The sequence below is a fragment of the Gymnodraco acuticeps genome, unplaced genomic scaffold, assembly GCF_902827175.1.
Source record: "Gymnodraco acuticeps unplaced genomic scaffold, fGymAcu1.1, whole genome shotgun sequence".
In the NCBI taxonomy this organism is placed as follows: domain Eukaryota; kingdom Metazoa; phylum Chordata; class Actinopteri; order Perciformes; family Bathydraconidae; genus Gymnodraco; species Gymnodraco acuticeps.
The window spans coordinates 288,773-304,452 of record NW_022990682.1 but is presented as its reverse complement, the minus strand read 5'-3'; the positions used below and the strand labels follow the sequence as shown (position 1 = coordinate 304,452).

Here is a 15,680-nt window from a genome sequence, read left to right as displayed (position 1 = left end):
AAGAATTAAGTGTTAATCATAAAACTACTCATTAGTTGGCAGAATAGCCCCTGTCACAGTGTTTTATTATATTTGGTGATTTTTTATCACTGATACATTAAAGTGCAAGCCGCATTTTAGGTTTTAGCTAGTAGAGGTACTAAAGTGGTACTTTATATACTGTTAGGTAGTTAAACCTTTTACAATGCATTACATTTTAAAATGTATAATATATTTTATGCAGATTTTAAATCTTTAAAGTATTTCGTAACTAACAATTGTCTGACAGACATAATGGGAGAGTAAAAAGAACAATATCTCCCACAGAAATGAAGTACAAGGATAAAGTAAAGTGAGGTAAAATGTTGTTATTTAGACACACAATAAATATTCACATATGAGTCGACAATACAAGCACCGAAACAAAATATAAAATGATAAGAATTAGCAACAATTCGACAAGACGCAAAAAATCAATATAACAAAAACAGAATTAAGTAAACAAATTGTACTTTGACATGTTATAGGCATTAAGTAGTTGAGTAAATGACCTGAGTTACTGTCCAACACTGGCAAAAGATCTGAATACTAATCACACCAGCTCTTCAAAGTAAAGCTGCTTACTGTTTTATGTACTACCATCATTTCAACGTTAGGGGGCGACCTCTTTGTGCATTTGCGCTCTCTCTCACACACACACGCACGCACGCACACAAACACACACACTTTTGCATGCAGAGCTTGAGAGCTGCCGCAAAGCCCCGTCCTTCAGGGCTGTTTAAACAGTGTTTGCTTCACGCTGCAACAATGCCATCCAATTGAGTCGCCGCAGCAGCGCTTTACTCACTGAACCGACCGTGGGAACAACACCGCACGAGGAGCACAAACCGTCATGTTTTAAGGGAGAAACACGACGGCTTGAACGAAATTAAAGAAGATAGTGTGTTATTTAACCCCTGTTATTAGTCTTCCGTGGTATTGTTGCTCTTCGGTGAAAAACAGCGGGGTATCTGGGTGAAATGAATGTGGACCGGGTAGTCGGTTGTGTTTAAATGCGGTTTCAGCCTCGGTTCGGCCGCGTTGATGCAGCAGCGCACGGCTGTGGGGGTTCAAATCCACCACCGGGAAGACAATAGGTGAAATACACGCCGGCCTGGACTCTCTCCCAAGACGACACTAAACGAGAGTCTGCATCCGCTTCGGCTTCACTAGGTAGGTTAACATATTTCATTTCCAACCCCCCCGACACACGGAGGCTTTGATGTCCGCAGACACGGAACCCTGAAGCGGATTCTTAACCGTTCTCTAACCCTTTGCCTTGGAGACTCCGCGAGACTGCGGTAGTTTTAACGGTCAAAGCAGCTAATCCGTTTATATTGTTTGTGTATTGACTTGAATTCATGAGAAACCATCGATTCAAGATTCAAAGGTTTTATTGTCACAGTGGCTACAGTGTAATTATGGCAATGAGAATCTTAAATCCCAGGCTCCTCCAACAATGCAACATTAATATACAGACATAAACAATAACAACAATACAAATAGGGCGAGAAATAATAGAATATAAATAAAATAGTGCAAGAGAATGTTGCAAGACTAATGGAGGATAAGTGAAATATGTATGAACAATAGATGAGTTGACCTACATGCTGACGTACAGTCAAGTCAGTAAAAGAAAGGAGTCTCGTGTGTGTATCTCTGTGTGTGTGTGTGTGTGTGAGTGATATATAACGGCCATTTCATCGCATATTTATCTCACGAAGCCAGGGTTTTGCCGTATGGGCGTAAATTGTGTGATGCGATGTTGCTGTCAGCCATGCTGCTGTTATGATCATTCATATACAGTATGACCTCATGCGTTTAATATTCGCTTACAACGGGCTCTTTAAAATTACATTTGAGGAGATCTATTATAATCACAGCGATAGCTTTAATGACTTTTCGTTGATTAGAATGGGATGAACTGCTCAATGACACTTATATTGTCGTCCCCAGTTATCATAATGCAGTCACATAGCATATTGCAATGCTGTAGCTGTATTGCAGTGATGCCTTTGTCCCTGAATGCCATTTAAAATAGCCACAGTGACAAAGGGAATCTTTTTTGGCTTTTTGAACTGCATTTCTATTGCAAATATCATTCTCAAATTAACACTTTATTGTTTTGTTTCTTATTATGGTGGAAATGACAGCGGAAGACAGTATTATTGCACACCGTTATCAACATTCAGCACCTCCAGTACATATTGGAGACAGGATGTGTTTTCTTTCAATATAAATTCTAATTAGGATGTGAAATTCGTAAGGCATCTTAATAAATCTGTGTTCCATTGTATTCTCAACAAATGGAAAAAGAGTGTGCAATATATTGCCAAGTAGATTGACATGTTGTTCCCACCCCAGTTAGTGACTAATCACACATAACTCATCATATTGACTTTGTAATTGTGTCAGTCATCAGTAATTCAACTCAAGTTGATAGAAGCAGGCTTTGACTATCGGTAGCTGACAGATTTAGGACTGTAGATACTGAACCATTTAAATAAAATGCTTGAAGAAATAACATCGATACTACTATTCTAGCTCTCCCTAACACGACAGGTGCTGTGAATTGTCCATCAAATAATGTCTGTGCCCCGTTAACCCACAACCGTCATGGTTTTCTCTACAGTGTCCGTGTGAGGAATCGCTTTAGAGAGAGAAGTGACGGTCCCTGGATCAGGATGGCGGCCGTGGTGAACTACTCTCCGCCCTGGTGGGTGAATCTGCTCCACCGGTTGCCTCACTTCAACATCGAATTCCAGGTGGTGAGCAGTGACTTCAGACCGGAGGACTCTGAGTACCAGAAGGTAAGACAAGTATGGGGGAATTATAACCTCCCAGTCAGAATTCATCATGCCCTTCACCATCACCTTATCGCTCCACCTTCTGCCACCTGCCTACACTGCAATTTCACAGCAGAGTGGCCAAGTGGTGACTGAGGCTGTCCTGCAACCACAGAGTTGTGGGTTCCCTCCCTGCATCGATCAATGCTGTGTGTGTGTGTGTGTGTGTGTGAAATGTCCTTGAATGAAAGCACTGATCCCCTACCTGCTCCATCTTTGTTATGGATAAAGCTTCTGCACAATTTATTACATTGCATAATCAATAGGCAGGGGTTCGAACCCTTTACGGTTTCAATATCAATCTGAGGAATTGCAAGATAAATAGCGAGATCGGGAGGACAAAGACTCAGATGTTTGCAATTACTCAAGTCTTCAGGACTCTGAAAACTATTAAAATGAGACTTTAGATCAGGGGTAGCCAACTCGGTGCCCGCGGGCACTTAGTCGCCCGCAGGGGCAACGTGAGTCGCCCGCGGGGCATGTTCTAAAAATAGCTCGCCAAGCAAATGAAAAATAATAATAATAAAAAATACACAAAACAAAAAAGGAAATGTAATTAAAAGAATCGACCCTATGCATAAACGAAACCTCAATCATAGCGAACTCTATCTACTTACTACAACTCTATATCTATCTAACACCCCTCCTCCCCCCACCCCCACAATGAATATCGACCAATCACGTTCTTGCTTGATTTGCGGGACCAGCGTTGCAGTCGGGAAGAAAAGCAATGTGACACCTCCCCGCTTCATAAGGAGTGTGACCGTGATTTTCCTTCTGGCAGAATCTACACAACACATCAGCCCCATTGAACAGCCTAGTCGTGCCAGCCGATACAACACATGAGGGGCAGAGTTTTACTCTGTGTGTTGCAAATTGCATATATGTTTATTGCACTTGACGCACACACACGCATGGCGTAATTTCCACCTGGGACAGGGGGGACATGTCCCCCGCTCTTTTCGAAATCCCATTTGTGTCCCCCCACTTTACAAATATGTTTATTATAATTTTTTATCGCAAGCCGTCATCGCCACGGAGGAGCACACAGCCTCTGTGAGCGAGCGAGACAGAGAGAGAGAGAGAGCTAGGGGAGGGAAGGAAGGAGGGAGAGAGAGAGAGAGAGAAGGAGAGAGCTAGGGAGAGCACTCCTTTATCTATTTAATATAGATAAAGTAAGAAATCATTCCAATGTGTACTAAAGTACAGTAAAAAAAAAAAACACAGTTTAAAAGGGGAGTGATTTGTAAAATATGCATAGATAAAAAGAAAGAATGCTAACTAGGTAACATAACATAAGAATAAACCAGTTTAAGTGATTTGTTATTGGTTGTGATCATATTCTAAAGATGTTTGGATTATTGAAAAGTTAAAATGTGCTAAATATATACACTGCAAAAAACAAACAAAGAGGAGTAAAAGTAGCCCAGATTAGTTTTATTTTTTGAAAGTAGCCCTCACCCTAAAAAAGGTTGGTGACCCCTGCTCTAGATGAACAGCTTGCAGCTCCTACACATCATCCTAGACAATCTGATGAGGGGTAGCGAGTAGGCATTGCTTGCATGGCTATCAATTTGTCACGAGGCGAAAAAGTGGAAAAATGTGTTCTGATGATGGACAGAAAATTGTCGTGATTGTGACAATTTGTAAAAGTTATTTAAACAGCCGAAATGCTGGTTCCAGTTTCTTAAATATGAGGATTTTTCTGCTTGTATTCTATTTTTAATTGAAGACGTATGGACCCTGAACTGTTGGCTGAACCAAACAAGACATTTAAGAAACCCATCTTGAGCTAATGCTAATTGAAATGCACAAGTAATCGATGAATTCGAAAAATAACCAAGAAGTAAAACCAATCATGAGAAGCATAATTGGAGTCTCTCTGTGCTGCGACTGAGTCTGCAGCGCTGCCTTATTAGAGAGCAGCTCCATCTCCAGGAGGGGCTTTGGCCCAGTTTTGCTGCATTTCATTTGAATCCTCAATCAAGGTGACTTCCAAGGTCTCTGCACCAGAAACACAAACCCTGCGAAGCCACAAAAAGCCGAGACACATCGCTTAGAATCCCACATTTCCCTCAATGCAGTTTGCTGACATGCATGGGGGGAGAAGAGGCAGGGTGTGCAAGTTCAAGAGCTGAGCGTGGGAAGGCCCCACAGCCATGAACATGGGAGTGAGATGCAGGAGGAGTGAGAGAGATAAAAAGAGACCGATTGGAGGCGAGAGGAAAGAGAGAAGAGCCGTGGGAGGTGCTTCTAAATTGCCAAATAGCCACTTCCTGCGAGCTATTCAGCATTTCACTAAGGGCCTTTGTGAGTGTGTGTGACCACTGGAATTTTAAGAACCCCCCTTTTAGACTAATTACATCCTGACATATTTTAGCCAATGAGGCTGTTTCTATGTCACTGAGCACCCCGCTCTATAATCATATGTTTGTTTCTATGTTATTTGTACGCACAGAAGCCGTGCATGTTATATATGTTGTATGTACATATGCCACATACAGTATGTTCACTTTCTGTGTCAGTGCGTATTTAGCACTTAGCATTGTTTGTTGAGGTGAGGTCACAGATCTCCCTCAGGGGTTTGTGTGTGTTATTGCGTTTGTGTTGGTTTGAATGCAGGGATTCTAGTCAGGGTGAAATCATTAATTCTGGCTAGACGAGAGGAGGGAGGGATAGAGGGTGAGAAGAACAAGAAGAAGAAGGAGGTTGAATTGGAGGGAGGGAGGGGGAGGGAAAGAGAGCGGGAGAGAGGGGGGCTGTAGTCTGTTGTGAAAGAATGCTCTCTTTCTGTCTTTCACTCTTTCACCGAAGCCCGTCTTTAGATTGGCTCACTATATCTGTCTCAAAGGCTTTCATGCATCCACTCATCCAGCTGACACACACACACACACACACACACACACACACACACACACACACACACACACACACCACACACACACACATACACACACACACACACACACACACACAAACAAGGTCCTACACAGTGTCCTTCAGTGCACTGAGTCCGTCACCACAACACACAATAGAGAGAGAGAGAGATTCTTCTGTAGTGTTTTTCTTTCTGATGTGTTTGGCTCAGGTTCATTTGTATTCAGCTCTCGAGCTCTGAAGCTGCTTAAAACTTTCTTCTCACACAATGTCACTCACTCACTCATGTTGTTATTCTAGAGGACCTTTCCCTTAAACACACTGGTTAGCATTCATTTATGAGAGCAGTTGTTCTCCGATGACATTGACTTAATTTGGGATGCTGACTCAATGTCTTCCTGCAAGACAACTGCCTTATTTCTTTCTCCCGAAGAGCTGTAATAGGAGGTGTGTGTGTGTGTGTGTGTGTGTGTGTGTGTGTGTGTGTGTGTGTGTGTGTGTGTGTGTGTGTGTGTGTGTGTGTGTGTGTGTGTGTGTGTGTGTGTGTGTGTGTGTGTGTGTGTGTGTGTGTGTGTGTGTGTGTGTGTGTGTGTGTGTGTGTGTGTGTGTGTGTGTGTGTGTGTGTACCAGTCACAGCGAAACAGCTGCAGAACATTACAGAGGACTCATGTGACCTGTAATAACACATTTCCCCAGCTGTCGAAAGCAAATCTGTAATTGGTATTCTGAATTTGCTATGGTTTGCACAGTGAAAGATATTATCATTTTGAAAAGGCTCAAAGTGGATCTGTATTTGTTTTTATTTATATAAGAAGGGACAATGCACATTAATTGGCATGAGCACTTGAGTCATGATGTGCCAGATTTAGTCACAGAGGCTAGTTTTCATCTGCAGTCCCTGGTAGGCTGAGGATGGCATTAAAAGCAAAAACTCATGAGCACAATTAAAACACGTTTAGACAATAAAAATAACTTTAAACCCAACCTATACCAAAGCACATACATACGCACTAGTGCTGGGGGGAAACGATTATTTTGAAAACGATTAATCGGGCGATTATTTGATCGATTAGTCGACTAATCGAACGATTATTTTTCTGTTGTTCAATTCATAAAAAACGTAATGTAAAAAAAAATTTTTTCACGATACTGTGTCTCAGGGGATCTTAATATTTAAGAACCTATTAATGTGTTATACCAGATTAACGGAAATAATCTCAGCTAACTGACGATACAAACCATGTTTACCAAAACAAAACACAAGTCTCATAAGAAGCATCTAAATGACCCCTGAGCGAAAAATGCTAACGGACATTGGCACATAACTCAAGATAAAAGTACCCTTATTACTTATCATTAGGGATGGGTATCGTTTGAAATGTATCGATTCCGATTCCGATTCCGGTTCTGCTTATCAATTCCGGTTCTTATCGATTCCCCGTTTCGATTCCAAAATTGTAAAAGAAAGAGGTCAAACGTTTAGATAACAAAAATATCTTTATTCTTTTCAGCTTTAACTGAAATTGTTACAAATAAAAAATATACATGCAATACAAATGTATTGCACAATAGCTGTGCTTTATTTTAACTGAGCGATGCCTGTGGCAACCTATTAACACTGTGCCCAATTGTCTTTTTATTTTTTAGTGTAGTGGAGCCTCACTTCAGAGCGTTTACCGCGACCCATCTTTGGTGTTATGAAGTGACTGAGCTCGTGAACTGTCTACGGGAGGGCGGGGGGAGCCTCGCTGCGGGGCAACTGTGGACCTCTGTCGCCTGTCAGCGCAACTTACATGATGCCGTTTAAAAAAATTAAGGGCGGTGCCGGCCATCAGCGTACCGAGCCGGCCGTCAACGGCCCGCTGACGAGCGGCCGTCAACGGCCCGCTGACGAGCGGCCGTCAACGGCCCGCTGACGAGCGGCCGTTCTGTGATTCTCCAGGTCCGCCCTGTATTCCACCGGGTTACCGCGGCGCCGCGGTACAGACGGACCCGCTGGAATACAGGGTCTACCGCGTTTAGGAACCGTTAAGCAGAACCGAAAAGGTGTATTTTGTACGGGTACCCGGTACCCGGCATTTTCTTATCGGTTCTCATCTGGAACCGAGTTTCGGTTCCCAACCCTACTTATCATAGCTGCACATACAATATATCCGATTAAAGCTGAGACTCCACAGATTATGTAGGCATATAGTATCATCACTGAGTGATCCGGACTCGCGACAGGGGAAGCAAATACAGTCATCACAACACGTACCTTCACAGAGCTTCTAGGGAGATCGTCTTACCACCGTAGCTGTCAATCTGATCAAAAGACGTGTTCAATGGCATTAAAATGAGAAAAAACGCGGCTGAATCGGTTAATCCATAGGTTTTTAACGTCTATGTATAAAAAAATGATTGAATTTATAATCCATAATTCCATTTTATGTAAAAATCGGAGCAAATGCTAGCTGCTAATGGTAGCCACCACAGCTAGCGGCTGCTTCTGCTAGGCTATGCAGCAGTCTCAGTGAGATATACATATATAAATATCTTTGCGTTTTGGACTAACTTTAAAATATTCCCATGCTTTTGAAGACCTAGGGCGAGATGTTTTCGTTTGGGGGCTTCGTGCGCAATCCTGTGAGGAGGAGGTGGTAGCCGTTTCAGTCTCCATTGTGTTTGAAGTGCGATTGCGAACTGCTTGTTGCTTTGGGTGACCCACGTGTGTGTAGCGACGCGTCGACGCGGAAATATGTCGTCGACGATATTTTGAAGTCGACGCGTCGCTACAGCACTAATACGCACAGATAAAAGCTAATAGGCACAGACAATTAGAAAAATAATGAATTAGCCCCTACTCATGTTTATGTAAGCATGTTTGATTGTCCAGTAACCACTGTTTTACAGATTAGGTGAAAGAGGGGCCCTACTATGCTCATTCTTAGCTTCATATTTGCATTTAGTGTCTCTCCTGTGACATGTCTCCATGCTTTAATGTTCAAAAAGCTCTTTATTGTCATCATACTGCCTGTGCTGCAGCACCTATTTTCACCCTCTGTCTGAAACCAGAGCCCAATCTGCTCTGATTGGTTAGCCGGCCGGCTCTGTAGTAACTGTTAAGTCAACAGCTTAGAGATGTCCTGCCCTTAGCCTATCACGTACAATGTGCTGGAGCGCTAGCCAATAGACGCACAAGTGTTAAATAGGGAGGTCCCTATGATATGGAAGTAAACAAAGAAGTCCAATGGAGGCATTTGACGGCACAAAAACCTATATAACACACTACAAGAAAGGGACACTGCAAAAGCATAATAGGGCCCCTTTTTTAAAATAAGAAATAAGTCAAACAAGTCAACAAAGGCCTTTGTCTGAACACAGATGAGCCGTTAGTGCTTTGGTTTCCCTTTGACCCAGGAGAGCAGGTGAAAACTCGCAGAATGAACCCGAGGTCAGTCAGCGCCTCAGGAAAGGAGTTGAGAGGATAGTAGTGGAGCCCTTTAACTACAGAGTAACACACGGGCAGGGAGAGTGCAAGGACAACTTACTGAGGTGGAAGTGATTTGATCCTGTCAGCTCAAACACACACACGCACGTTCACAGGCGTGCGCGCACACACACTGCAATGGCCAGATTGAAAGTAGATCACTGTGCTTGACCGTTTAACATTTAGCCCCTCCTCCAGCCTGCAAACTGATCTCCAGTAGCATAGATGTACACACACTTACATCTAAGTACACACACGCACACACACGCACAGAAAAGCTCATCACGCTTATTAGTAGCTAATTGATCCACACTTAATCTGCTCTGATGGTTTGTCAGCCTGACAGTTAATCTAGCGGCCATCATACCAGAGGGAGCAGAGCGGCTGTCTGCAGAGACCTTTCCCTTACTCTGATTATAAATGTAACATTAATCACATACACTTCAAATATATAAATACTGGATCCGGTGTTGTTGCTTTATAGACAAGTTTATGTGTCAAGTAATTGTTCCATTAATTTGTCAATGACACACAAACATGTCAAACATCCAGTGGTCATGACTTTTCAGACGTAAACATGCTTGTCTTTACTTTCCACAGCAAATGTAGTTATTTTGGTTCTAGGATGTTTTTATTTATTTAATTGTGACTTTTATTCTATTGACGAACATGAAACAAAGATTAAGACTAATAGACAGTTTTGTTTTTATTATTAATTAATCTGTTTATCCATTTTTACCCATATGACCCTCAAGGTAGGATTGTTTGTATTTCCAACCAAGAAACCCAAATATATGTAGTTGAATATTATATATGACCAAATAACTGCTTAACATATGACTGAAATCATTAATCATTGATTTATTATCTAAGTATTTGTTAGTTTTTTGTTGACTATTTATTGATTTACTAGTTCAACTCTACACTTGAATTCATATGGAAACTAACACACTTTATAATGTCATTTTATATCACTGTATCTGTTACACTATTGTTATTCCATTAGCGTGATATATCAATAAAAGCTTTGGCCGTTATTGCGCGAGGTTTCATTATTTGAAGCTTAATGCATTTTACTCTCTATGGTATTATCGTTGATTTTAAAGACACAATAGGTCAAACAGTGCATTAGTGGAGCACAGTACGCTTTTACCATAGATGTTCAGGCACTAAGCCTATAGATAATAACACAGGATAATACCAGAGAATAAGAATCTACCGAGCTTAACTCCCTCTCCTCCCACCCTCATCTTCTTTAACCTGTTGTGCAGTCTAGCAATCTGTCGATGAACTCTCTTTCAGCCCTGCTTAACCAACTGGTTTCTCATCAGAAAGAGATAATGTGCCAACAAAGAAACGGACAAATGACACATAGATGCAGGTTGTTGCTTAGATTTGATACTTTATACTTCATTTGTGTCACTTTTCATACAATATGGCAGAACATTCAGGTCTGGCCCAAGCCCCCAGGAAGTGCGCCGGACTCTGAGGAAAACATTCATTGTGGCCAAACGGCGGTACTACACTTCCGTATCAGTCACTGGGCCCGGAAAGACTTTTCCCCATTGACTAACATTGGGAAAGAGACGTCTGTAAATCGTTGGTTACGTTTTTTTTTTTAAACTACCCAGTATGAACACTTGTATAGCCCTTATTAAAAACATTCGGTCCTCAAGTTGTAAAATGTGCTAATAACGTTATTCTGAGAGTTATTTTCCTCGGCATTATGAACGCGCATCTAACCCACGGGACCGCGCCGCGCGGCACGTTCATGTGACGTGTTCAGTACTACATGAGTTTTGCCTTTACCCATGGACGCACAATAAGAACGGATTATGTGATTATATGAATACTTTCGTGACGTTTCGCTCTCTCAAAAGTTGGTCCATTTTGTCTTCATGCGCCAATGAGCAACTCTCATAGGAATGAACGAGGCCCCACCTCCCACGCTGTATCCAGTTCTTACATCCATGGTTTTGCCTCTTAAATATATAGGCTTAATGTGTTTATATTATATTAAACAAAAAATTTCTGGGGTTTAATCAAAACAAGACATACAAATATATCACCTTAGATTTTGGGATGGACATAGACCCCCTGATTTATCCATTTATCTGGTAAATGATATGCAGATTATTTTATAATGAACATAATTGTAGTTGCTGCCCTATGACTGACGACCCTGCAAGTTGTTGAGCTCTGAAAACATGAATAAACATGCAAATTCTGTCTGTACAAGATCTTACATGGCCTAACCTCACCTCTGCGCAGACAGTCTATCAACACAAGGACAACTGGATATAGGTTAACAAGAGGTGCAGCAGGAGGAGAAGGGTTATTATTACGCTTAGGAAAAGTCATTTTAGTCACAGTACAGAACAGGCAAAATTCTGTTTATTTAAACGTTATTTAAAAGCATGGTAAGTTAGGAATCAGTTCTATCTATTGCATTGTACAGCCCTCTGTCTTTCTCTACTGCTTCAACCCGTGGCTTTCCACTTGCTATGTAATATGTTATGTTTTATTATTTTTATTAGCATTTCCAGCTTTGTGATTCTATTTACTAAATATATTTAGTTTTTATGGTGACTTTACATCGACTACAGATAAAACATATAGCCTCGTAGCTAAATGAGATCCCCTTACTATTTAAACTGAGATTTTTAAACCGCCTGAGCAGCGTGCATTTTCCAAGTTCATTTTCATTCCTGTAATTCATATCTCCTAGCCTGTAGGCTGTAGTTAGAGACAATAGAAGTGCTCTGATTCCTCACCAGGGACTGAGGGTTGTGGTTCGGACTGCGTATCAAAGATTAGCCTTCTTCCCTCCCTTCAGATGTCACATTACACCACAGGTCACATCCTATTACAGACCAATATCAAATGGTGTCCTCTCCGCTGTAGTGCTCCACTGACCCACTAGCCGCGCTGGAGGAGAAGCAGCCCATCAGATTTAATGCAGTGCCCTTTTGCTGGCCTGGTGATACATCTACCACTAATCGCACTTTACTTTGAAATGCCGACCTTGTTAGTCTGCATTGTTCCTCAATGTGAAAGAGATTTGTGCCTTTGAAGAACAGCTGGTGACAGAATATCAGCTGCCTGCAGTGTGGCTGGTTAGTCTGAACAGTTATGTCTGTGATGTTAATGAGATTCAGGAATTTCCTTGGAAAAACAACATGCCAGATCAGTCTCCAGAGGTGGAACAGATAAGCAACAGACCGCATTTTGCATTAACAATCCAATCCCAATGGAGATACAAGTGTTGTTAGCCATGTTTCTGAGGATGAGGACTTTCCTTGGAATAACAGCATACCAAATCAGGCTCCAGAGAATAAAAGCCATCTTAATCAGATAAGTACATGTTGCCCTAGATATCCAAAATGTATCTTATTGGAGATACTAGTATTTTTAATCATGTAGCGATAATGCTTAGTCTGCCAATGTTTTTGCCAAATATCAACAATTGATGGATTACCAGGAAATGTTCTACAGATATTTATGGTATCCAGAGGATGAGTAGTTGGGTGGTAGCGCTGACCTGATGATGACCTGAACATGGTTTACGACTGAATACAATACAAAAGGGCTGCTCGATTATGGCAAAAATCATAATCTCGATTATTTGAGTCAATAATTGATATCACGATTATTCATTTACTTTGAAAACATCCATTTATTGAAAAAATATATTTGAACAGTTGATTACCCTGAACTTTAAGTATAATTCAACTGAAAAACCCACAAAAAAAAAATCGTTTTATTTCGATTATGTTGTTTTCATAATCGTTGCAAGCCAAAATCGTAATTGCGATTAAAATACGATTAATTGAGCAGCCCTACACTACAACCATTGACAAACCTTTCAGCTTCACATCTACTTTGTTCTATTCTTATAAGCAAATGTAAGGATTACGCACTAAATCTCCCAATTACAGTAGTGAAGGCAGTAAACATAATACTCGCTAAACATCACAACATTATCATTGAGCTTTTGAGCATGTGAGCATGTTGAAGCATGGCTGTAAATGATTATGTTCTAACCCTGGAAGAAGCCCCCTCAGGTTTGAATGTTACGGTTGTAAATGATTCTGATTTAGACCTTTTCAAACCTGAAGAGGTTAAATAATCCCGTAATTCAAAAGACAAAAAGCAAAGATCTGAGAACAAATGTTGATCCTTTGATGTGGGAATGCAATTTCCTTGCTTTCCTATGCTGTTATTTATCTTGCAACCCCACACATGTAACATCTGGGTCCAGACGTCTATGTGGGGAAACACTGGCCCAAACCTTCATACTTTACATTGCCAAACAAAAATCCCTGATACATGCTTTACATGAAATGCTTTATGTAAATGAAGTCTATTCTGGCACACTCAATTCACACGCATATTTACAGTAGAGAAATCGCTGCAGGGTGAGGAAATTGCTGGCTGGCAGGGAGGAAAAAATCAAGTCAGCACGAAACGCAGCAGGAAAGAGGCCCGGGAAGCCAGGAAGTCTGTGGGAATCTCAGAGGTGGAGACAGATTTTGTTATCATTCGTGGAGGAGTCCCCAGAATAACACTGTTGCTGTTTCTAGAAGGACTGTGGCATCATTCCTTTATCGACTGTAAGCAGTGTAGCAGGTGGACATTTCTGCTTTCCAGAAACGTGCCTTTGTCTCTTCTTCATGGCCCTGCAGTACAATGACTTTTCCAGATGTGTGTGTGTGTGTGTGTGTGTGTGTGTGTGTGTGTGTGTGTGTGTGTGTGTGTGTGTGTGTGTGTGTGTGTGTGTGTGTGTGTGTGTGTGTGTGTGTGTGTGTGTGTGTGTGTGTGTGTGTGTGTGTGTGTGTGTGTGTGTGTGTGTGTGTGTGTGTGTGTGTGTAAAACAGATTTAATCAGTTCCAGACAAATTGCTGTAACAGCCCTCATCCCTGTCTTTCAACCATTTCTCCCTTTTTGGTTTTCACTTCAGTCGTGTCCTTTCACATCTCCTTATTTTCCTCTCTCTCTCTCTCTCTCTCTCTCTCTCGAGCGTCTCTTTTTGTTCCAAATGTAACCCCCCCCTCCCCCAGCCCTTTCCTACTTTTACACTTCAAAGCTTTTAGAGGGTGTGTGATCTGTGTGGTGGGTCTCTGCAGCACTTCCGCTCTCTCCATGGAGGTGTGCACGTTCGATGGTGTGCAAATGTGTTTTTCATGGAATCCATCAAACAGCCATTTAACGGCTACTACTTTATGGCCGCAAATAGCTGCAGAGGAAACGCGATCTGTGCGCGTCTGTCTGCACAGGAAAAACCGAATCCTCTGTCTGTCTTTGTGTCTTGGTTTCTGCTCATATCAGCTGATTTGCTTCCTGTATATATAACCCACTTCCTTAATTGTCCCTCGTGATAAGAACTGAAGTTTGACCGAAAACGTTCAACATAAACTGAAATTTGACATTGTTTTTCTTTTTGAATCTCTCCTCTCTCTAGTCCATTTTGCTGCTGGGCTCTGTGGCGTTGCTGTGTCTCGGCCTGGACCTCATCTTTCTCCTCTTCTACTCTTTCTGGCTCTGCTGCCGGAGACGTAAGAGAGACGACTCGTCTCACTCTCACACTCACTCCCAGCAGCCCAGCCCTGACTGCTGCTGCACCGCCTGGTGCGTCATCATCGCCACGCTCGTCTGCAGGTGAGCGGTTCTCTCCATCAGATTGTGAAGACTTAGTATGCATGTATTGTTGGAAGATGTTAGACCCCACTTCAACTATAACATTGTTTTATGCAGAATGCTTGAGTGAGTTAAGGTTAATATGTTTAATCATCCTCCCCAATTAAAGCAATTGCCCTGTAGTCTTAAGAGGATTTTTTAAATCTTCTCTCCGGGGATTGATGAGGCGCTGATTTGCTGGCTCTGTAATATAATACAGCCTGTTGCTGCACAGGCAATATCACTAAAACACATAGTTACCCAATTAACATTATGTGCACCGCATTGCTTGTACATTGGTATGGTACATTTCCTTTAATTACTATATATGGATATGTCTACCCATTTTATGCACATTTTCTAATTAGCACTTTAAAACTGAAGGGAAAAGCCATAAATCGTGTTTTAACTACTTGATAAGGTTGAGAAGTTCGGGAGAAGATACACTTTTACATGCTTCCAATCCACCAGTCACTCCAAAAATAGAAAATGTATATTGTTATAGTGTCAGCGACAGATAAAACTGCATCTTCCCAGGTTCACATCCAGACGGGGGCCATTGTTACACATCAACAAAACAGCTGATACAAATACTGCATTGTAAAATAAATCATAATGGATTCTCATTCTCAACAAATAAATGCCATCCTAGCTTGGAAACAAAAACAAAAAGTCAGAATATATTGGAGCTACTTGAATCCTAATACATAATCCAAAGAAACACATTTTATTTTGCAGACATTTCAGGCGTTGGAATAAAGCCAACATCCAATGTAAACATAACTATTCTGAAA

The 15,680-nt window shown here is 41.5% G+C and overlaps 1 protein-coding gene across 1 annotated transcript in view; it reads left to right on the top strand.

The window, feature by feature from the left end:
* Positions 1 to 233: 233 nt before the first annotated feature.
* Positions 234 to 15,680, top strand: part of LOC117555342 (protein tweety homolog 3-like) — a 33,998-nt gene continuing 18,551 nt past the window's right edge. Inside the window, exons 1-3 of the mRNA XM_034230205.1 lie at positions 234 to 1,191; positions 2,651 to 2,828; positions 14,672 to 14,868. Coding sequence (XP_034086096.1) covers positions 2,703 to 2,828; positions 14,672 to 14,868 — 323 coding nt within the window. The 5' untranslated portion in view covers positions 234 to 1,191; positions 2,651 to 2,702. The remainder of the gene's footprint in view (positions 1,192 to 2,650; positions 2,829 to 14,671; positions 14,869 to 15,680) is intronic.